Source organism: Siniperca chuatsi, linkage group LG20 (assembly GCF_020085105.1).
Source record: "Siniperca chuatsi isolate FFG_IHB_CAS linkage group LG20, ASM2008510v1, whole genome shotgun sequence".
NCBI lineage: Eukaryota > Metazoa > Chordata > Actinopteri > Centrarchiformes > Sinipercidae > Siniperca > Siniperca chuatsi.
The window spans coordinates 9,701,411-9,721,022 of record NC_058061.1 but is presented as its reverse complement, the minus strand read 5'-3'; the positions used below and the strand labels follow the sequence as shown (position 1 = coordinate 9,721,022).

General features: G+C 40.7%; 3 protein-coding genes across 3 annotated transcripts; 2 read left to right on the top strand and 1 right to left on the bottom strand.

Annotated features, from left to right (window-relative positions):
* Positions 1–698: 698 nt before the first annotated feature.
* Positions 699–3,234, top strand: ddit4 (DNA-damage-inducible transcript 4). The gene is made up of 3 exons (XM_044178062.1): positions 699–1,524; positions 1,747–1,979; positions 2,081–3,234. Exons 2-3 carry the CDS (start codon positions 1,796–1,798, stop codon positions 2,578–2,580), a joined length of 684 nt encoding a protein of 227 aa, XP_044033997.1. The 5' UTR covers positions 699–1,524; positions 1,747–1,795; the 3' UTR covers positions 2,581–3,234.
* Positions 3,235–3,848: 614 nt separating this feature from the next.
* Positions 3,849–9,773, bottom strand: dnajb12b (DnaJ heat shock protein family (Hsp40) member B12b). Its single transcript, XM_044178056.1, has 9 exons — positions 9,287–9,773; positions 6,903–7,080; positions 6,663–6,808; positions 6,341–6,514; positions 6,161–6,231; positions 5,820–5,929; positions 5,178–5,350; positions 4,912–5,053; positions 3,849–4,779 (listed from the first exon to the last, which is right to left on the bottom strand). The coding sequence occupies exons 1-8, from the start codon at positions 9,417–9,419 to the stop codon at positions 4,932–4,934; spliced, it is 1,107 nt and encodes a 368-aa protein (XP_044033991.1). The 5' UTR covers positions 9,420–9,773; the 3' UTR covers positions 3,849–4,779; positions 4,912–4,931.
* Positions 9,774–10,180: 407 nt separating this feature from the next.
* Positions 10,181–18,106, top strand: scd (stearoyl-CoA desaturase (delta-9-desaturase)). Its single transcript, XM_044178060.1, has 6 exons — positions 10,181–10,336; positions 10,606–10,860; positions 11,918–12,048; positions 12,191–12,396; positions 12,816–13,048; positions 15,697–18,106. Exons 2-6 carry the CDS (start codon positions 10,629–10,631, stop codon positions 15,894–15,896), a joined length of 1,002 nt encoding a protein of 333 aa, XP_044033995.1. The 5' UTR covers positions 10,181–10,336; positions 10,606–10,628; the 3' UTR covers positions 15,897–18,106.
* Positions 18,107–19,612: the final 1,506 nt, after the last annotated feature.

The window sequence follows — 19,612 nt, the reverse complement described above, 5'->3', positions numbered from 1 at the left end:
AAATATTATTCTGTTACTTGAATGAGCTCAAGTCTGAAACTCATTGATGTTACTTCTCTGCTGTGTTGACAGCGAGGAAACGTGCAGGTCTTGGTGTTTTGCTCAGTGAATGAATGTTTTCAAACAAATGAAGGGTGGGAACATACAGAATGTACTGTTCTGGGTGTAAATGTATAAGGACGGCCCTGGACATTTCAAGACACACCCTCTAGCCGGAGCTTAGATTTCCTTTTGAGAGTTCAAAAGTTCGTTTTACCACACACTTTCTAGGAATTCACTGACAAGTTGTTTGCACATAGTTGTTAAAAGTATTAAACTGTTTTCTTTTTTTACACAAGCTACTGAACCTTAGTCCAAATTCTTTGCATCTGAAAAAGGAACAAACATTTTTTTTCTAAATTCATAACATCCCCCTCAGAACATAATGTGCCTACACGTGTTTGTCTTTCAGTTCCTCCCTGACATATAGTACAGTCCATCCCACTCACGTGAAGCAGCACAGCATATATCTGACTGCTTTCCAAAAGCTTCTTTGAGTAAACACTGAGTATGTTATGGACAGTACGGCCCCGCCAGACAGAAACACAGCAGCAGTTTCTGCTTTGTACTGCATTTTTTCTGCTTTCTCCCAATTTGCTTGTGGTTTCATCTGGTATACCATAACTTACTGTAACAAATAAACTGTCTATTATTATTAATATTTAATTCCTTGCAGTGTTTTTAATGCATTAAATCATTTTGATAGCACCAGAATACATTTTGTGACAGCAATGCTAGAGAAATAATTAAATAGTGTCAGCTCCCCTACTCCTGGTGCATTCCTATTGCGCTGCATGTTTTCATTGTTGTTCCATTTGAGGGCAAATGTAGGAAGATGTGTTGCCCATCTTTATGAATATAAAACATATTTATTAGCATTTTATCATGTACCCAGTCTTGTATTATGCAGCTGACTGTGTGTTGTTTGCATCTCTGTGTGGCAGTTGAAAAATTATGATGTAATGGTTGAGCAAAACAGGTGACGTAATGTGCACTGCAACACTGAACCAGCTGAGCCTAGCCTGCATGGACTTTATTCACTGCTGTCAATACTAAGAAATGCACATACAGCAGAGCCATTTATTTATGCTTATGAAGGATTTTAAACAAAGAAACACAATATGATCCTTGCAAGCCCAGGCAAGTCCCTGTACATTTCCACAGCACTGGGATCTGCTATTCATCACCCCCCTGCACGTACTCCTGTTTGCCTTTCTTCTCTGCTGGCATGTTACCAGGCAAGATACAGCGCAGATGGCGTGCCTCTCTTTTTAATTGGCTGGCTGGTGAGCGGTGGGCGTGGCCTAACAGCCCCATATATAAGCATTGTTGCAGGATGAACCGCAGAGCTTGGCAGCTGGTGAGAGGAAGAGGCATCGTACGGGACAGAAGTTTACAGATAGTTGTTATTGTAGACAATAACTATTCAAATAACTGTCTTATACATCGACAACGGACTTGAACGGCGCCGCTGTCACATAAGCTGTAAGTAGGCCTACTACGTTACAATTGTTAATTTTGCTAGCTCGGTAGCTAATTTGAATAGTTAAACAGCTGCTGGCTACCGTCAAACAAAGATGTTCTCTTGTCCTGTTCATACATTTCTTATCAAACTACAATTTAAATACCTGTTTCTTACGTTTAACTGTTCACTACTGTCTTTTAACTCGAGTGATTATCTGTTGTTTTTGTTTCCTCCATAAATAGCTGACCACAAAAGCAGCAGGTACTGTTGAATACTGCAAATAAGACAACTATGCCTGCTCTCTCAACACCCACTGATATCGGCAGTTCACCCCCTTCTCCAGTGGACAGAAGTCCCCGGAGGCTGTCTTGGGGCAAACTGGTGCAAAGATTGACGGATTTCAGCACATCTGCCAACAGCAGCAGTATTGAGTCTGGGTCTAACAATGGCAGCAGGAGTGATCTCTCAGACTCAGGTAAACACTGCTGCAAACATTTCTAACACTTCATTAGAGGTGAATTAGATTGTCCTCTTAATACAAGGTTCCAGTTCTAACCCACTGTGTCTCTCTTACAGGGTCAGATGTCTATAGTGACCTGTCTCCCTCTAATGGAGACCTCTTTTATGATCCAATGGAGGAAACCATCCTGAAAGAAGTAGTGGACCTTATTGCAGGAAGCCTGAGAGAAGCCAAAGACTCAGACTGTGCCTTACGATGTACCAAACTGCTCATCCCAGAGAAACTTCTGGAGCACATCGGACAGGAGCTCCTTCACCTGGCAGCTAGTGAGCCCTGCGGTTTAAGAGGGGCTCTCATTGACCTTTGTGTAGAGCAAGGCGCCCTCTGTGAGAGCATGGGACAGCTATCTGTGGACCCCTACCTTGTCCCCACCTTTCAGCTGACTCTGGTGTTGAGGCTAGAGTCTGGTGGGTTGTGGCCAAAAATCCAAGGACTTTTTAGCACAAAGTCTCCTTCCACTCCAGTGGTGAGACAAGCTATTAAACTTAGCACTGGTTTCCGTGTGATCAAGAAGAAACTGTATTGTTCTGAAGAACTGCTTATTGAGGAATGTTAAGAAATGTAAGGGACTGTCAATGTTTTATTGTCTGCGTTTTTAAAACGCCCAGTTAAGCTCACAGAAGGGCCTTATTACTATAACTACATGTATATGATGCCTTCTGAAGTGTAAGGATGGACATCATGATGTAGCCTATTGTTCCCACTGTAAGGGAACTGAAGTTTATGGTACCTGGAGCAGATTTTGCTTTAACACTCGCTCCTCACTGATGGTCAGATTTTCAAATTACAATGTGTAACCATCATGATATATCTGGTAAATAGGCATTTTGCGAGTATTAAAGTGCGTACCTCAGTTTCTATTGAAACCACACAACGGCAGCTAGCTATACGCTTTATAGTCATTGAAAACCATTGTTCTTTCTTTTTATACACGGCAATTAACTGTAACGTACACCAAGTGATGAACTGTACACCAAGCAAACCATTAGGGACCTTAGTTACTGCTTGAATTCGAGAGTAAAGGCCTACCAGTGATTGCCCTGTGCAGCTTATGTGCAAGCTGCAGCTAAGATAAGCAAATGTAACTTGATCTTGTATCTGTGTACCTGTCCTGCTTTCAACTTTATTTATTTGACATTCAAATACTCATAACATTGCACTGTTTTTGTACTTTCATGATTGCAAATAAATTATTATTATTTTTTTTAAACAATTCTCTTTTCTGCCTTCTGTCTTAGTTCATGAAACGTGTCAGATCTAGATCATCCATTTGTAGTTTTACATCCAGGTTCAGGTTTCCTATGAAGTCTTTTTCAAGTTACTGTATGAGGCAAAAATGGGAAAGTGTGTTGGATTCTGCTAAATATACAACCACATATATGAATCTGTATGCCTATTCTTTGACAAACTATACCAGAATACTAAGATGCCTGTAGTAGTGAGGAATACTGTTCAGCTAAATTGTGATTTATAGACCAGATGACAGGCACATGAGCCAGCCATCATCAGCCACATCATGCACGTTTCAAAACGGAAGAAAATGTGATACTTGCAAAAACAAAATCTGTCAAGTCAAAATTAGAAAGCAGAGGTGCCACATCTGCCAAAAACAGCTGAGTACATTTGCAGCTAAAGAATGTGACGCTGCAGTGCCTGCAGGGCACATGCTGCACGTCCCCCCACAAACGTGAACGTGCACAAAGCCATGTTTTCCAGTTCCCAGTCTGTGAGCCGGCCGACAGGCTTAACGTGCCGAATGTGCTGACTGAGCTTTTGTCTCCACATTTTGTGCTTGTTCTGCTCTGAGCGATGAGTCACTTCCAACAGGTTTAAGCATCCATATTTATTTTTATCTGGGAGTAAAAACAAGGTGGAAAAAGTGAGCAAGAGCTGTAGTGTTTTCTTAGTCTGATAATCAATTTTTTTAAATAAATAATACAAAAAATAAATACTATAAACTTAAAAAGTGAGACAAAAATTGCTTTTTCCAACAGATGTTCATCAGAGACATTATGCTCCAAAACTAGAACCTGTTAAAGTCCCACTTTGTGGGTAGGCACGTCTCTCTTTATTCTCAGCATTTATTGTGAAGTGCCGTCGAGTTACACTATATAACACTATCTTTAATACAATTAAAGGAGGCAAAGTGTAAAGGGACATTTCCTAATTGTTATCTCTCACACACACAGCAGAAGACAAATCTCAGGTGTTCAAGTGTCTGACAAACCCTAGACATGAGTGTATATTCATCAGAGGTTTCATATTATTCCTGCATAGTTTCAGAATGTGCATTTGAAGTCAAATCAGCATATCCCCCTAAAACTCGATTTGACTGCATAAAATGAAAGAGGAAGCATTCAAGGGGGTATCTAGTCAGCTGCTACATAAATAACATCCGGACGACTATATCACACTCACAATGTTCTGGTTTCATACTGCATTCTCGCAAAAAACCATGAAGTGACCTCTGCCAGCGTCATGGCTCCCTGTCAAAACTGGGGATTGGAGGTTTTCCAAACCCCTATCTTGTCAGGAGGACAAGCTATTTTAAGTGGCTTTTCCATTTCAAAACATTATATTAACATCATAATTTCGTATTCTAAAATTCCACAGAAATGGTTTCAACCAGTTTGTGTGGTCAGTTTGATGCAGATTGGTGCTGGTTTGTTTGTGTTGCTTGTTGAGTCATCTTCAGTCTTCAGATTGTTAAAGCATCTATTTACAGCCAATAATCTTTTGTGTTGATTCTGGAAACCTGGAGATAAGAAGAAGAAGAAAAGAGAAAACATTTTTACTGTACTGCAAAATCAAATGAAATGAAACATGCAGGTAGTCACTACAAAATGTGTTCAGGAATGAGAAAAATGTCTTAGTCTGGAGAATTTACTTTTAATTATGAAAGCAGCCTCAACCATGTAATGAAGCTGTGATCTCGGACAGCTTGGCGCAGCTTGGTGTGCGAGCCCTCTGTGCTCTTTGGTACAGATCAGTGTCTCCAAAATAGCGAGCTCTGTAAAGCATGCCTTCCTCTGCAGGAAACAACAAAAACAATTAATGAAAGATATATGAGGGGTAATAAAAATCAGAATATGTCATTTTCCTAGAACTGATAATGGCTGAAACAACTTTCAAAAGTTTTCCTGGCAAACATACTTTGTTGTTTCTCCTTCCAGCAATTGTTGCGAAGGTTGGAAATATAATCATCCTCCACCGTCCGCTCCAAATTCTTCAGATTCACTCCAGTGAACTCCTTGGAGAACTGCTCCCCCACATAATATGGCACCTTCAGGTTCTCTGTCAGCCTCTTCTGTGTGTAACCTGCTGACCTGTGTGAAGATAGGACAAAGTGTGGTAGAGATATCATATGACCGAACACAGCACAAGGATGACAGATCTGGCACTGTCTGTCTCTGTTAACATGACTCATGGCTGATAATGACTCACAGATGGGCCAGAAACTACAGAAGTGCATCTGAAATACAAAGGCAGACAACATGGAGCCAGCAATCCTTGCAAAGACAGAAGTGGTCTGTGATTATTTGGAACTAACCGAGGCAGCATCAAGATGTTCTTTCTAAATCAAACAAGAAACTGAAAAGTCAATCCAATGGATCCGTCTTAGGAAGCAATATAGCTGCAAGGATTATGAAAGCAAATTCATTTTAGGCTGGTTAATCTATTAATGAGTGACATTTCAAACATGGACATTAACTTTGGGTGGAATTTTATGTAATGTTAGTTTTGTTATTTAACATCCTTCTTAGGCAGGCGTTCAGAAGAAGGGATCACACTCACGGCCTGAAGCTGAGGCTGTAGGGGGGGCTGTTCACCATTATCTGACTGAGGGCTGACACAATAACCAGGATGAGGATGGGCATGACCTGCACGAAGAGAGCAAGGCCTCCCTGCAAAGAAAACGGTTCAGTGTCAGAACCTCACGGCTGAATCAAACACATTCACCAGACAATATTTGCTTTGTTTTAAACAATCTTTGAAAGACACGTGAATATTGCTGAATGCACCTCAAAAGGTAAAATTATAGATGACTCAATGTCTCCCCCTACTGTTTAACAATCACTTTACATTATTTGCATATCTGCAGTTTGCAGAAGCTCTAATAATAACACCAAACTTACATCTCGCTGTCGCTCCCTTCTCTCTCTCCTTTGGTAACGCATCCGCCCATTAGTGTACACATTAGCATTACCTAGATTAATGTAGCATATGTAGCACTTAATAGACAGATCATAACAAGTATTACAATGAAAGTACTGTATCTCACAAGCTTGGCATGGAAACAAAACAGTGACACCAACTTGACGGGTAACCTCCTCCAAAGAACATATTAAAGAGGTCTTCAGGTGAAATATCTGGCTCGAAGTTTTCATTGTCTTGGCCGTGTCTTGAAGGATGCCTCCTTTCTTCTCCACATTGATCATAATGTCTTCTTTTGTTAGCGTTACTCAGAACAGCATACGCATTCCCAATAGCTGTTGGAAATGAAAAATGATGAAGTCATGTTTGATCATCACAAAGAAGGGCTAAAAGACACCTTGTGTAATCATAATCATAGCTTCTATAATTAGACTTTCTGCCTGACACCAACATCAGTGATGAATGAAAGTTCATGCCGGTCACCTTTAAATGCCTCTGTAGCACCTGGAGCATGATTCTTGTCTGGATGGAATTTCAAAGCAAGTTTTCTATATGATCTTTTGAGTTCATCCTCAGAAGCATCTGCCTGGACCCCAAGAATTTCATAGAAGTCTTTACATTGCTTTATCCTGTGTAGAGAACACATGGTTCTCAGTGTCAGGTGTGTCAGGAGTAAACTATTCCTTCTAAACAATACCACATTTACATGAATATCAGCCTTACCTCCTCACAGCATCTAGCTGATCTGCCGTGTAGGATTTTGAGGTGTCTGAAGGCTTTTCTTCGGGTCTGGTATCCTCACTCTTGGTCTGCCGCTGTCGAGGCCCTGAGACCCCACTGAAGTCTGAGTGGCAGCCATGTCTAGGTGTAAATCCATTCTTTGATATTAGCTCCAGCAGTACTAGAAGGGATACAACAGTGTTGCAGACATTAAAAGATATTCAGGCAAAGCATTCAACATTGGAGCAGCTGAGATGGCACAGTTGATTATATTTTTTATCTGACCATGGCCAGATTAGCCTGGCAGGTCCTGCAGCAGCTGCCAGGTACTAATAGGTGGGACCATTACACTGTAAAATATTCCCTGCATTAGTAGGTAACATAATAAGGACCCTCGCATCAGTAGAGGCTGAAATACAGGCTCCTCAATCACAGAAAGTGTTGGACAGATTATTAGATTATTACAACAACTACATAAGGGCCTTACAATATTGTCAGTAGTAGCAACTGTGGTGCCCTTCAGGAATCTCATATTAATATCTAGGTTTTGTTGTAGGCTCTGTTTTCTTCTTAACTTGGATTTTATAAGCAATGGGAGAAAATTCTAAATAAAATGGGAAAGGGGTTCTCACAGGACTCAGGGTTATTCATAAAAACTACTCAGATATCACAGTACTTTAGACCAAATGCCAAAATATCAACATATATTCATGTGACAGTATTTTAAGGATGACAACTAGTGCATTTAGTAGATATTTACAGCCAGGAAAATTTTGAGACAGAAAGCTCAGCTAGAATAATCATGTAAGCTGACAACTAACAGTAGTGGAGCCTTTAAGATCCCCCCAAAAACGCATTTGCGCTATATAATAATATTAGTGTCTGTTGTATATATATACAAGATTTAAGTTACTGTACTCAATGCCTGCATACACCCATATATCACAACACTGATAAAATTGCATATCGATGTGACAATATTTTAGGGATGACTGTTGGTTAGTTAGTTAGTTTTGTTTATTATCCTTTTGGAAATTCTCTTTGTGTCTGTGGCGACTGCCAGACAGACACCACCACAACAAAACAGATATTACAATTAAAGACAGACATTAAACAACAAAGTGCTTCACAACAACATCCCCAACAATCAAGAATTAAGTACAACAAAATGCAAGTGACACACACCTCATATCATCAGCAGAGCTTAACAGAGCTATACTGGAAGGCATAAAGGATCTCTGGGCACGGGAAGTCCGCAAAGGCGGTACCCTGTACCTCCATCCTGATGGTAACAACTCATAGTCACTATAGAGAGGGTGTGATACATCACAGCATCTGTTGGTGCTTTCAGGAGATATTTGGACACAAGAAATTTGTGAGGCAGAAATACATACATAATGTGGACAGCTAGTGAGAAGATAGCTCAGCTAGAACAGTCAGAATATTTTCACTGTCATGTAGTCCCTCAGACCAAAAACCAAATACCCGTGAACTTATACCATAATAACCAAAATCTCTTGTCTCATATCCAATAAAACACCAACCATTTCTACTCTATCAACTGTACATGGGATACACAAAAGAACTTGTACCACGATCCAAGTTGTTTGTGTATAATGGAAATTTATCCCAGATGTGCTTAGCTGATTGTAGCTGCTGTAATTCTTTCTCATTTGCCGCAATGGCAATCTGTAATGACTGTATGGATGTGTGTATACATGTGTGCACAGTGTTTGACACATTTCATATGATCTGAGGTGTGTCACATCATACTCCATATGGGTACATGTACATATATGGGTTTGCACAGGTATGTATGGGCATGGGGCATACATATTCATATACAGTACAGTATTTTTTCTTGTGTGTGTGTGTGTGTGTGTATTTCTCACTTTTCTGTATTTTGTTTTGCTATGTATTGTATTTGTGTATTACTGTATCTCTTGGCCCAGACATGTATGTGTTGTAAAACCAATAAACAGAGTGACAACACATGGGAAATTGGCTCTCTGGGATCTTGGTCCTCTGCCAGTCTTGCCCTGTCGTTAACTGACTTTCTAGGCTTAGCGAGCTACTTAATGAAAGAGCAACTGATAAGTGTTATCAATGACACCCTTACTGTTCTGTTTCATGTTGACCAGGTGTCCAGGATGTTTCATGAAAAAATAGCTACAGCAGGAGCAGTTTAATTTGTCTTGAAATTACAACATTATGAGGAGCTGGTGTGATGAACAAAGTAACTCAACCAGCTAGCTAGTGTGCTATCAAAGGCCCCGGCTACATGCGCTGCAGAGCTCATCCGGGATGCAGGTGATGCTGCCGGTGATGATGCTGCGTACCTCCCCAGCTGAAGCGCCCCTTACTTCGGTTCGGCCATCTTAACTCACCCTTCGCTTTCTCTGTCGGGAAGAGTCTCTGCGCCTTCTCCAGGAACCTCTGCGCCTTCTCCGGCTGGTCGTTGCTTAACAACGCAGTTGCAATGTCAATGCAGCGCTCCGCTTCGTCCCTGTTGACTTCCATTGCAGCAGGCAGCGGCTAACTGGACCAGAAGTAAATAAAGGCACCTGCTGATGACGGCATGCGGATTCTGGACATAGAAAGAGTGTCAGCAGGTGACACGTGAAATCTGGCAGCGTGTGACCGTTTTTTTGCTGCTGGTGTCTGGAGACCCTGACGTTTAAGAAATAGGTTAGCCCTGTTTGCGCGACATGAGCGCGGTGTCGGCTCCATGTGCTGCCTCGTTTCTCCACGAGATGGAGACAAATCGTCTGTTTTCAAATGTAGGTCATGATGGAGGTGAAAACACATGGATGAGTTAACAAGCTTTAATTTGGGTCCCGTGACGTGCATCTGTAACTGTCTCCTCAGTTCAACATCTGCTTAGTATGTCCATTTTACTGCACAATTAATAGTGTTTGCGCATTATTTGATTGAAATAAATTGGATTTTATAGCGAGTTTATAGAGTCAAAATTGTTCTCTTGCGGTATTTTCTAAACCTGGTATTCCGAAAATATTCCGTTTGTGGTGTTCAACAGTGAGTTAAGCGACTCTAATTTACTGTTGTAGTATTTTACTCTTCTCGCATCGCTCCGGATTCGTTTTAATCAATGCGTGGAAGGAAATATTAGTGCGGTTAATTCAATACATGTCTAGACAACAGCAGCTGCTCTCCAGGGGAGGTAAATACATCTGGCAGGAGAATGAATAAAAGGTGAACAGCAGATAAACAGGCAGCCAATCAGAGTCCGCGCTTGAGGTGGCATCCGAGCGCTGATTGGCCAGTCGCAACTCGAGCTCCAGCTCTTATTGATTCGTTCGCTGCAGATCTGACTATCACTCTCCCTTTTTGGGTTACTGTAGTTTTGGGTTAGGCAGACCATCTTCATCTCCATTTAACACCCCAACCTCACGTTTCTACTCTTCTGCCCGTCTTTGGTGAGTTATTTATCTACCGTTTATTTGTTTTACATGTGTAATATCAGTGCTACGCAACGCAGCAAATGTCGTATGTTAGCTAGAAGTCATCGCATCATCGTTATATGACCATCCGCTTCCTCACCATCGCCGACTAGCAGCGCCAGCTAGCTTAGTTAGCGAGCACAAAAATAATTAACATTCGCCGTGTGGAGGTGTTTTAGCCTCCACGACGTTAGCTCATCACAGAAACATCGAGGTGACCGATTTCTCTCATCTGTGCCGCCCAGAGCATCACCAAACCGCTGCCACGATGACGGAGGCGGAGGCGTTGGAGAAGAAGCAGCACAAGTCCAGTAACGGGAATGTTGTTCCAGAGGCCACCAGAGAAGACGTGTTTGATCACACATACAAAGAGAAAGAGGGCCCCAAACCTGCCAGAGTCATCGTATGGAAAAATGTCTTTTTGATGACTGTTTTACATATGGGTGCCCTGTACGCCATGTTCCTCATCCCTTCAGCATCTCCTTTGACCTTGCTTTGGTGTAAGTAAAAATCCTACCTGTTACAGTATTTCTGCAAAGTCTGGCTGTTGATTGTGGCTTTTTGTGGCCCTTTCTGTTACTGGAATACATCCAGTATTTTACCCAAATCACAGCTGTTATGTCAGCAGCATGGCCCACTTCCACTTGCACAGGATCTATGCATGCACCAGTGGTGCATGCATAGATCCTGTGCATGATCCTACCAGTTTCCTGTTTATAGTGGGAATATAGATCAGGCACATATCATCATAGATTTCATGTCACAGCATGTATCTTACAGTACAGTGCTTTCTTGTCAGGAAAATAACCTGTGTGATTAAATAACAGTATAGTGGGAATGCAGACAAAGGAAGAATAGCCAGTTAAGTAAATAAACTGCATGTTACTTAATTACTTAAAACATTTTGTTAGAATTAATTGGGATGTGTATTTCTCATGAATCAAAACCATAAAGATTGCACTTTTGAATAGAGTTTAATGCTTCCAGTCTCATCACACATGCAATCATCAAATGGTTTTATCCATCCAGTCATCATCTGATATGATGTAATTACATTACCCAGAGAGTGTCACAGTTTCATATAACATGCCTTGCTTAGTTCATGGTTATTTAATCTCTTGAGAAGCCAGTTCAGTCAAAGCCAAATTTAAATGATTTTCAGCTAGAAATATTGTGCAGGAAAGCTTGTGGGATACATTTAATTGTATTGTTTTTGTATAAGATCATTTTGGAATAAATTCACAAATATGTTGCCTGTGATAAAAAAGAAAGGCCTTATAAACTATAGTCTGGTGAACAAATGGTATAGTACATTAATAATTTCACTTCAAGACAATTTTACTGCTTTAGGGGATGATCAGTTACACAGATATCATAAAGTAACATAGATGATTGTCTCATGATATATCACTTGTTGCAGGATCACCTTCCCAGCCCTAACACTGTCTGATGCATAGACATTGCAGTTGTGCAGTATTAGTGCAATACAGCGCTTATGACAGGAGCAGATGAGTAGAAGGTGGTCAAACTAATTTGTTGATGCATTTCTTCCTACAGCCGCACTTTGTTTTTTGGTAAGTGCTTTAGGAGTTACTGCAGGAGCTCATCGCCTGTGGAGTCACAGATCCTACAAGGCCACATTACCTCTAAGGATCTTTCTTGGTGTTGCTAACTCCATGGCATTTCAGGTAACTAAAAATGACAGATCACACAGATCTGCTGTCACACTAGCACACACTTAACGGTGTGATAATTGCAGTTTTCATTACTGTCTAAGTACCATGTTGTGTCTACAGTGTATGTAATCTCTGTCTTTACTTGAATCCACAGAATGATATCTTTGAATGGGCTCGAGACCACAGGGTTCACCACAAATATTCAGAGACAGATGCAGACCCTCACAACGCCGTCCGGGGCTTCTTCTTTGCTCACATTGGCTGGCTGTTGGTGCGCAAACACCCTGACGTTATTGAGAAAGGACGCAAGCTGGAGCTCAGTGACCTGCTGGCCGACAAAGTTGTAATGTTTCAAAGGAAGTAAGTGGGTTCAGTCAGTGATTACACTTCATCTAACAGCTAAATATCTGCCTGGAAGTGTTTAATTTAAAAAAAAAAAAAAAAAAAAAAAAAAGATGCACTTTACACCTTTGGCAGGTAGTGTGGACAGTAAAGAAGCAGAACTGTGTTTCATAATTTTATAAGAGAAAATAAACTCTTTCACCCACTACAATTTACCCACCACTGCTGCAGAGTTGTGCCTATAGTGCAGGTTGTATTAGTCATTCTGGTTAAACACGGTGGCAGTTACTAACATGTCATTCATGCATGTTGAGAGTGACTGAAGGTTGACTTCAGTGAAAACCGACAAGCGGAGCATTTCTGTGTTTAATGTTTATGCTGTTCTGAGTAAATAGCTCCATTCTTTCTGCTCTCCACCCACTCTGTCTCCTCCACAGGTATTACAGGCAGTCTGTGCTGCTCATGTGCTTCTTCGTCCCCATGTTTGTGCCTTGGTACATGTGGGGGGAGTCTCTGTGGGTGGCGTACTTCGTCCCAGCTCTGCTGAGGTACACCTTGGTGCTGAACGCTACCTGGCTGGTCAACAGCGCGGCTCACATGTGGGGGAACAGGCCCTATGACAAGAACATCAACCCAAGGGAGAACAAGTTTGTCACGTTCAGCGCTATAGGTATGAAAAAGACACGAATGTGTGCTCTCATTGTAACAAAATGAAGAGACTAATGATAATAAAACTTTATTTGTATGGCACTTTTCTTAACAAAGTTACAAAGTGCTTTACAGAGAACAGGAAAAAAGCAAATATTAAAGGCAAATAAAAAAAAAACACTTATGGCAGTTAGGCCTGTCACGATAATTAGGTTATCGTCTTATCGTAGATATATGGACATGACCTCGACCATTTTTGCTGACCTCGTTATTGCCCGTTGTGTTTTCATGCGTGTTGGTTTACAGAAGAATGCCACCAACATTTTAGCCAACGTGATGCCAGACTAAACAGCAGGGTTTTCCCTAACGTTATAAGACTTGGGGCGCAGCGCTTACATGGATTTCCACAGCTCTTAAGCCGAATGAACATTAAAAAAAACTAGACGAGACACGTTTTGCTGTCACTTCTGGTCGCGCTGCTTCTGTCCTCTCGTTGTCAGCTCTGTGTCGGAGCTTCACCGTGGGCGGGGCTCAGGAAGATCCTCCACACACACACCTACACCCACACACAGCGACAGTGAACCAGATAACGTGTTACTCTAGGCTAATAGCTGTTTCCCCCCGACAACTGCATAATTGCAGCCAGAAAGTTTGGAAGAATAAGTCCAAATGGACTTGGTTTCAAAGCCGCACTCCACAGTTCCGGTGTGGGAACATTTTGGGTTTAAGCCGAATGAGAGAAGAGAGCCCATTAACGTGAACAAGTCGGTATTGTTGACTTTGTTTAAAACTGGTCGCGGCAACGAAAAGTGGCAATACAACTACCTGTTAAAAGAATGAATGAATGCCATTAACTTTTGCAGGAGTTGAGATGGCAACCTGTTGCCTACATTTGGCCGCACAGTGGGTTCAAGAGCTAGTGCGGTGTAACCGCGAGGTCAGACCGCCGCCGGCGGAAGCTTCAAAATTCGCTCTGGCTGCCATGCCAACAACGCTGTAGAAAGACTCTTGGACGCGCTGACGTAGATGAAATAGGTAGCAAAGTTCGTTCGAATGCTTGGTAACAGAATACAAGCGCAGGACTTCTAAATTCCGATTGGTTGCCGCCGGACCGCGTCATAGCTCATTACTATAAAGTTGCCCAGACTTGAACTTACCTCGACGCCCACGCCGTCCAAGACTTGCTTCTCCGCTGCTCGCCACCGGCTCACGTAGAAAATTAATTACTTCCGGTCACTTTGACGCTGTCGCCGGCGGCGGTCTGAACGCACCGTAAGTTACGCCTAAACAAATTTGGCAACCAGTGATAGGAAAACAGTATGGAATATCATAAAACAAATTAACAACTTTTTCGAGCTCATTTAAACATTTTATGTACCAAATGTGATCAAAGATCAAATATGTAAGAGTCTCAAGAGATATTATATTCATTCATGCCTGTTTTATCCATTTATATGCCTGATTCTCACTCTATCCACCTCGCCCCACACTTTTTTGCAGCTCAGTGCTGACAAGACGGAGATTCTAGTTGTTGATCCAGAAAAAGTTGTCCCCATGATCATGCAAAGTATTGGGCCTCTTTCCTCTGCTGCCCACTCCAACCTGCATAATTTAGGGGTAATATTTGATCAGTCCTCGTTATTTGACACCCATGTTAAGCAGCAGACAAGACAATATTAGTAAACTGAGATCTGTAGTTTCAACTGCTGAATTAGTGATGCTTATACATGCCTTTATCTCAACTCTCATTGACTCCAGTAACGCACTTTTCTCCTCACTTAGTATGTCTGCTCTTGATCATCTGCAGGCAATCCAGCATGCAGCCGCAAGACTACTCACTAGGTCAAATAGTCGGTCTCATATTACCCCTATACTTAGATCTCTTCACTGACTCCCTGTTGCGGATAGGATCCAGTTTAAAGTTCTCATTCTTACATGGCACGGTCAGGCTCCTGCATATGTGGCTGAACTACTTCACCCTTACTCATCACTCTCTTAGGTCAAATAAGCAAAATTTGCTGTCTGTTCCACGCGCTCGCCTTAAAATCCGTGGTGATCGAGCTTTTGAGGCCATAGCATCTAAGAGTCTGATTCTGTGGATTCTTTTAATTGGCAGCTAAAGACACACCTGTTTAGGCGTTTGGGTAACCTGTATGCACCTGGTGTATTGTGTTTTTAGTTTTGCACTTTTCAACACTTGGCTCGAGTGTTTACTTCATCTCTTTAATTCTTTCTTGTATGTTGTATAATGCTTTTGTAAACCACTTTGTGACTTTTGCCTGTGAAAAGCGCTATACAAATACATTTTACTTACTTACACTATTCAGGCACCTGGACCAACCAGTAGGAGTCACTAGTGTGGTGACGATGAGTTTTCTCTTTGGGAGAAAGTCTTTTTGGGACAGTGGGTGTCACGTGATCATGCAGTTCTAACCTCACAGCCCAGGGCTGTTCGTGGATTCCCGCTCACGACCAGTTGTGTTTGTTATGTGCGAATTGAACCCTACTGTAGGTCTCTGCGGTGGTTTACGAGAATTTAACTGTTGCGCCAACCTCGCTCTATGATTTGGTATTACGAGCCAAAACACAGAGTCTGATACATATCATGTCCTATTAATTGTTTCCTGTTTTTAGTATGATTGGTTGACCACTGTTTCTTGTACCTTACAGGCGAGGGATTTCACAACTATCACCACTCGTTCCCCTATGACTATGCAACCAGCGAGTTTGGCTGCAAGTTGAACCTTACTACTTGTTTCATCGACTTCATGTGCTTCTTGGGCCTGGCCAAGGACCGCAAGAGAGTGTCCCATGAGCTGGTCCTGGCCCGAATACAGCGCACTGGAGATGGAAGCCACCGGAGTGGCTAAGATTGTTGAATTGTGTTCAGCTTCAAGGCAAAACGACCGAAAAGAAGAAGCTTCACAGTCCTTTGACGGCTATACATTTCTCATCCTCTGAGGATAAAAGTCAGCTTCATGAGGGCCTTGACCACATTTAGCTTGTTTTTGTGGTTTTTGTAGCTGTAACTAAACAAATTGTTCAAGATGGATAACCAACAAACATTTTGCTAAGCTCTTGGCCTTTGTTTCTGTTGTTCAGTCAGGCCAAGGTCTTGCAAAGATGTTTTAGATTTGAAGTAGATGCATTTTAAAAGTCAACTTCATTCTCCGCTGTTTTGCCACTTGGGTGTGCATTCTTCATGCAAAGTCATGTAGCCGATCATTTTTATGTAAGTATTACTCAATTATTAATCAAAATAGACAAGAAGTGGAGCACTGAAATATGGAGTAAGATTTCAGCTGATAAGGTTCGATACTGATTGGAGACTGTTGCCTTTATTGCAGTTTACAGCAAGTTTTTACAGTTATGATATAAATTCACTTTTTGAGCACTCTAAGATCAGGAAAAACAAAAAGGTATGAGAGTTTGATTAGTGTTTTGTTAAAAAAAGTGGCTGGCTTTAATGAAATATGGCACATGATGGAAGAGTGAGGGAACCCAGACCATCTTCTTATAACCTGACTATACTGACAACCGGTATGCCGAAATTGTATGGAAACCAAGTCATTCCCTATGTTGCAGTGTGTAACTGTTTTCTCCTGCAGAAAACCAAGCTAAATATGTAGAAAAGTCAAAGGCTTTAGCAAAAGATTAACACATACTGTATTTAGTCTGTGTAATAATTGGATCAAGTTTTCTCAAGACAATATAAGGGACACATTTATCATGAAATTAAAACTGCCGTTCAATATTAACAGGAAATGATAAATGTAATTTTAACTTAGAACCATGCAATGTTGCAAATTGACTTTTTTGTGTTTTTAATGAATATATCTTTGTGCCAAGAGCGTGCCAATTGTCGACATATTTATAACCATCTGAATGGTCCAATCGAGCACACTAAGTCGATATTGCTTCTTCACTCAGCATCATTGTAGAAGTTTTTTAACATTGTGGCATCAGTGGCTTTGCTTCCGCCTGAGATTTTATCCAACATGTCCTAAAACATCTGCAGCAGAGATCTTATTGGTCGATGTAGCAGCCAGTCATATGACAGTTCTGGTGTTACAAAACAACATGCCACCCATGCATGATGATATACTGTAGTAGGTGTTGTAGTGAGGTGTTTTGTCAGTGACTCTAATGGCAGAACCGTGTCTATTTTTGTAACGTTACTGTGGAGCTGCATCGCTTTTGGATCATCAGAACTGTTGCCGTGGTGATTTCTGAGACAGGGTCTGGTTTCCCTTTGATGTCCTACAAAGCTGATTGTCTTTGCAAAATTTCAGGTGCTGCGATGTTTATGTTCATCTCAATTCTGGTGTGCGGAATGCTTATACTATCTTATTTATGTATTTATTTATTTCTTTTTTCCCTTATTGACTAAAAAAGATTGAACCAGAACCTGAACCAGTTTTCTGCATTCCAAGATTTGGCAAATAGTCTCGTAAAAAAATATATCAAATCGGAGCACCTGTTTATTTTTTTCCCCAAAAGTCAGGATACAACCTAATGCCTTATGACTTGCATCCATTCCTGATCTTCAAGTCCTGTCAGTTAAAACAAATAAGTACCGCAAAACAAATCTGACCATGGTCCATGTTTACAGGCTGAAACACCAGGCGGAACATGGTTTTTATTCTGAAACCTGACAGGAGCATTTAATTTAGGCAAATGGAAGCATGACAACATACTGTAAATTCAAATACAGACAGTGGTTCATTTCCAAAGAATCAGATACAAACTTAACGCCTGGTGCAAACTTTCAATTGTGAGATTTAACTTGCAAAATATGAGCCCTGATGGATGTGCCAACTGGTATCAGCCTATCACAGCATCTCAGTATGAAAACTTCCAAACAAAGGTGCTGTCATGAGGAAACTTAGCGCACTTTACAAACCCGACATTATTTCACAAGCCATGCAAACTCCTGCTGCCCAGAGCGCCAAAATCAAAATTTTCCTAATGACAAGGAGGATCAAAAGGTTGTCTCTCTGAATGATTACGTCAAATCTCAACTGTATTCTATTCTGAAATAAAATTCACAATATTTTCAATACACTCGTAATTCAAAACAGTTGTTGCTCGTCTTTTCTCTTTTTTATTCGTTGTGTCTTTGCTCTGTCTCTGATATAAATCTGGCTAAACAGCTAAACACTTCACCATTTATGCCAGGTTGGTATGTTAAACGTTTTTAGAAATTCCACGAGAAGTTTTGTATTGGATTCTGGTACAAATTGAATCACATTTCTGCCGTCTGGACTTTGCTTGCAATTGCAGAGTTCTTAGTTTGGGTCTTTTTCTGTGAGCTGTGATGGCAGGTCTGCCAGAAGTGAAACAAATGTACAGTGCAGTCTAACAGCAGCAAACCACCTACAAACAGGAAGCATTTAATCTTGATTATGTCAAGAATGGGTTAAATGATGAACAGGGCTGGCTTCAGCATTACACAGTTTTGGGGAAGAAGCCTGCTCTTTTCTGGCTGAATTTGACTCCAGCTACATGTTGGTATTGGCAGGATATCTTAACTGAAGCAGTGGAAGAAGTATTTAGATCCTTTACTGAAGTTAAGTGTTACCGAATTAAAAGTATAGTATTATCAGCTAAATGTACTTAAAGCATCAAAAGCAAAGTACTCGTTAGCATTTTAATCTTGTAGTTTGGTCAAGATTCAGGCAGAAACATGACTCATTCTCTGTTTCCAGCTTCAGTGTGAGGATTTGCTGCATTTCTCTGTTTCATTTCATTGTAAGCTGAATATTTTTGGGTTTTGAAGTGTGGACAAGACGAGACATTTGAACACATCACCTTGGGATCTGGGAAACTGATTAATTGGTTAGTCAAGAAAATAATTATCAGTTTAATCAACAACGGAAAAAAATGGTCAGTTGCACCCCTAATTTATAAGATCTCATATTTTGGATATAAAATATAATCCATTTGCCTATAAATCTGAAAGTACCTAGTAACCATAGCTTTCAAATAAATGTAGTGGAGTAGAAGTATAAAGTAGCATAAAATGAAAGTAGAAGTACCTCAAAATTGTACTTAAGTATGGTAGTTGAGTAAATGTACTTAGTTACTTCGCACCAATGCTAAACTTTCACCCCACACACCACTTTCCAATACTTTTAAAAAACACGTCATTCCAGAAATGAGTCACAATTGTAAATAAAATATTGTACTTTTTACTGCACAACATTTATCTGACAGTTATAGTTACTACTAGTTAGCAGTGTCAGACTTTGTATACAAAACATATGATGAGCTAGGGTTAAATTTTATAGATACCAAAATTACCAGTATTTAAAGTTGTTAAGAATAGCTCAACTTTTGACAACCTACAACATAGAAATGCTGCTTATGCATACATTCATCACTTATATTATTCAACTAACATAGTATAAATACTTTTACTTTTGATACTTAAGAATATCTTACTGATAATACTTACTAAGTATTACAAGGTACCTTTTGAAATGCAGAAGCTTTACTTGTAATGGAGTATTTTAACATTGTGGTATTGCTAAATTTACTCAAGTAAATGACCTGAATACCAGTTTTCTGGTAATAATCCAACTGG

What these genes read in the sequence shown, in the direction of transcription:
- ddit4 (XM_044178062.1), top strand. Translation starts at nt 1,796, where the DNA reads ATGCCTGCTCTCTCAACACCCACTGATATCGGCAGTTCACCCCCTTCT. An exon ending in GAGTGATCTCTCAGACTCAG is followed by an intron (nt 1,980 to 2,080) that starts GTAAACACTGCT and finishes TCTCTCTTACAG; the next exon opens with GGTCAGATGTCTATAGTGAC.
- dnajb12b (XM_044178056.1), bottom strand. Translation starts at nt 9,419, where the DNA reads ATGGAAGTCAACAGGGACGAAGCGGAGCGCTGCATTGACATTGCAACT. An exon ending in TGCTACAGAGGCATTTAAAG is followed by an intron (nt 6,515 to 6,662) that starts GTGACCGGCATG and finishes CATTTCCAACAG; the next exon opens with CTATTGGGAATGCGTATGCT. An exon ending in TACAGCCTCAGCTTCAGGCC is followed by an intron (nt 5,351 to 5,819) that starts GTGAGTGTGATC and finishes ATCTTCACACAG; the next exon opens with GTCAGCAGGTTACACACAGA.
- scd (XM_044178060.1), top strand. Translation starts at nt 10,629, where the DNA reads ATGACGGAGGCGGAGGCGTTGGAGAAGAAGCAGCACAAGTCCAGTAAC. An exon ending in CTAACTCCATGGCATTTCAG is followed by an intron (nt 12,049 to 12,190) that starts GTAACTAAAAAT and finishes TTGAATCCACAG; the next exon opens with AATGATATCTTTGAATGGGC. An exon ending in TGTCACGTTCAGCGCTATAG is followed by an intron (nt 13,049 to 15,696) that starts GTATGAAAAAGA and finishes TGTACCTTACAG; the next exon opens with GCGAGGGATTTCACAACTAT.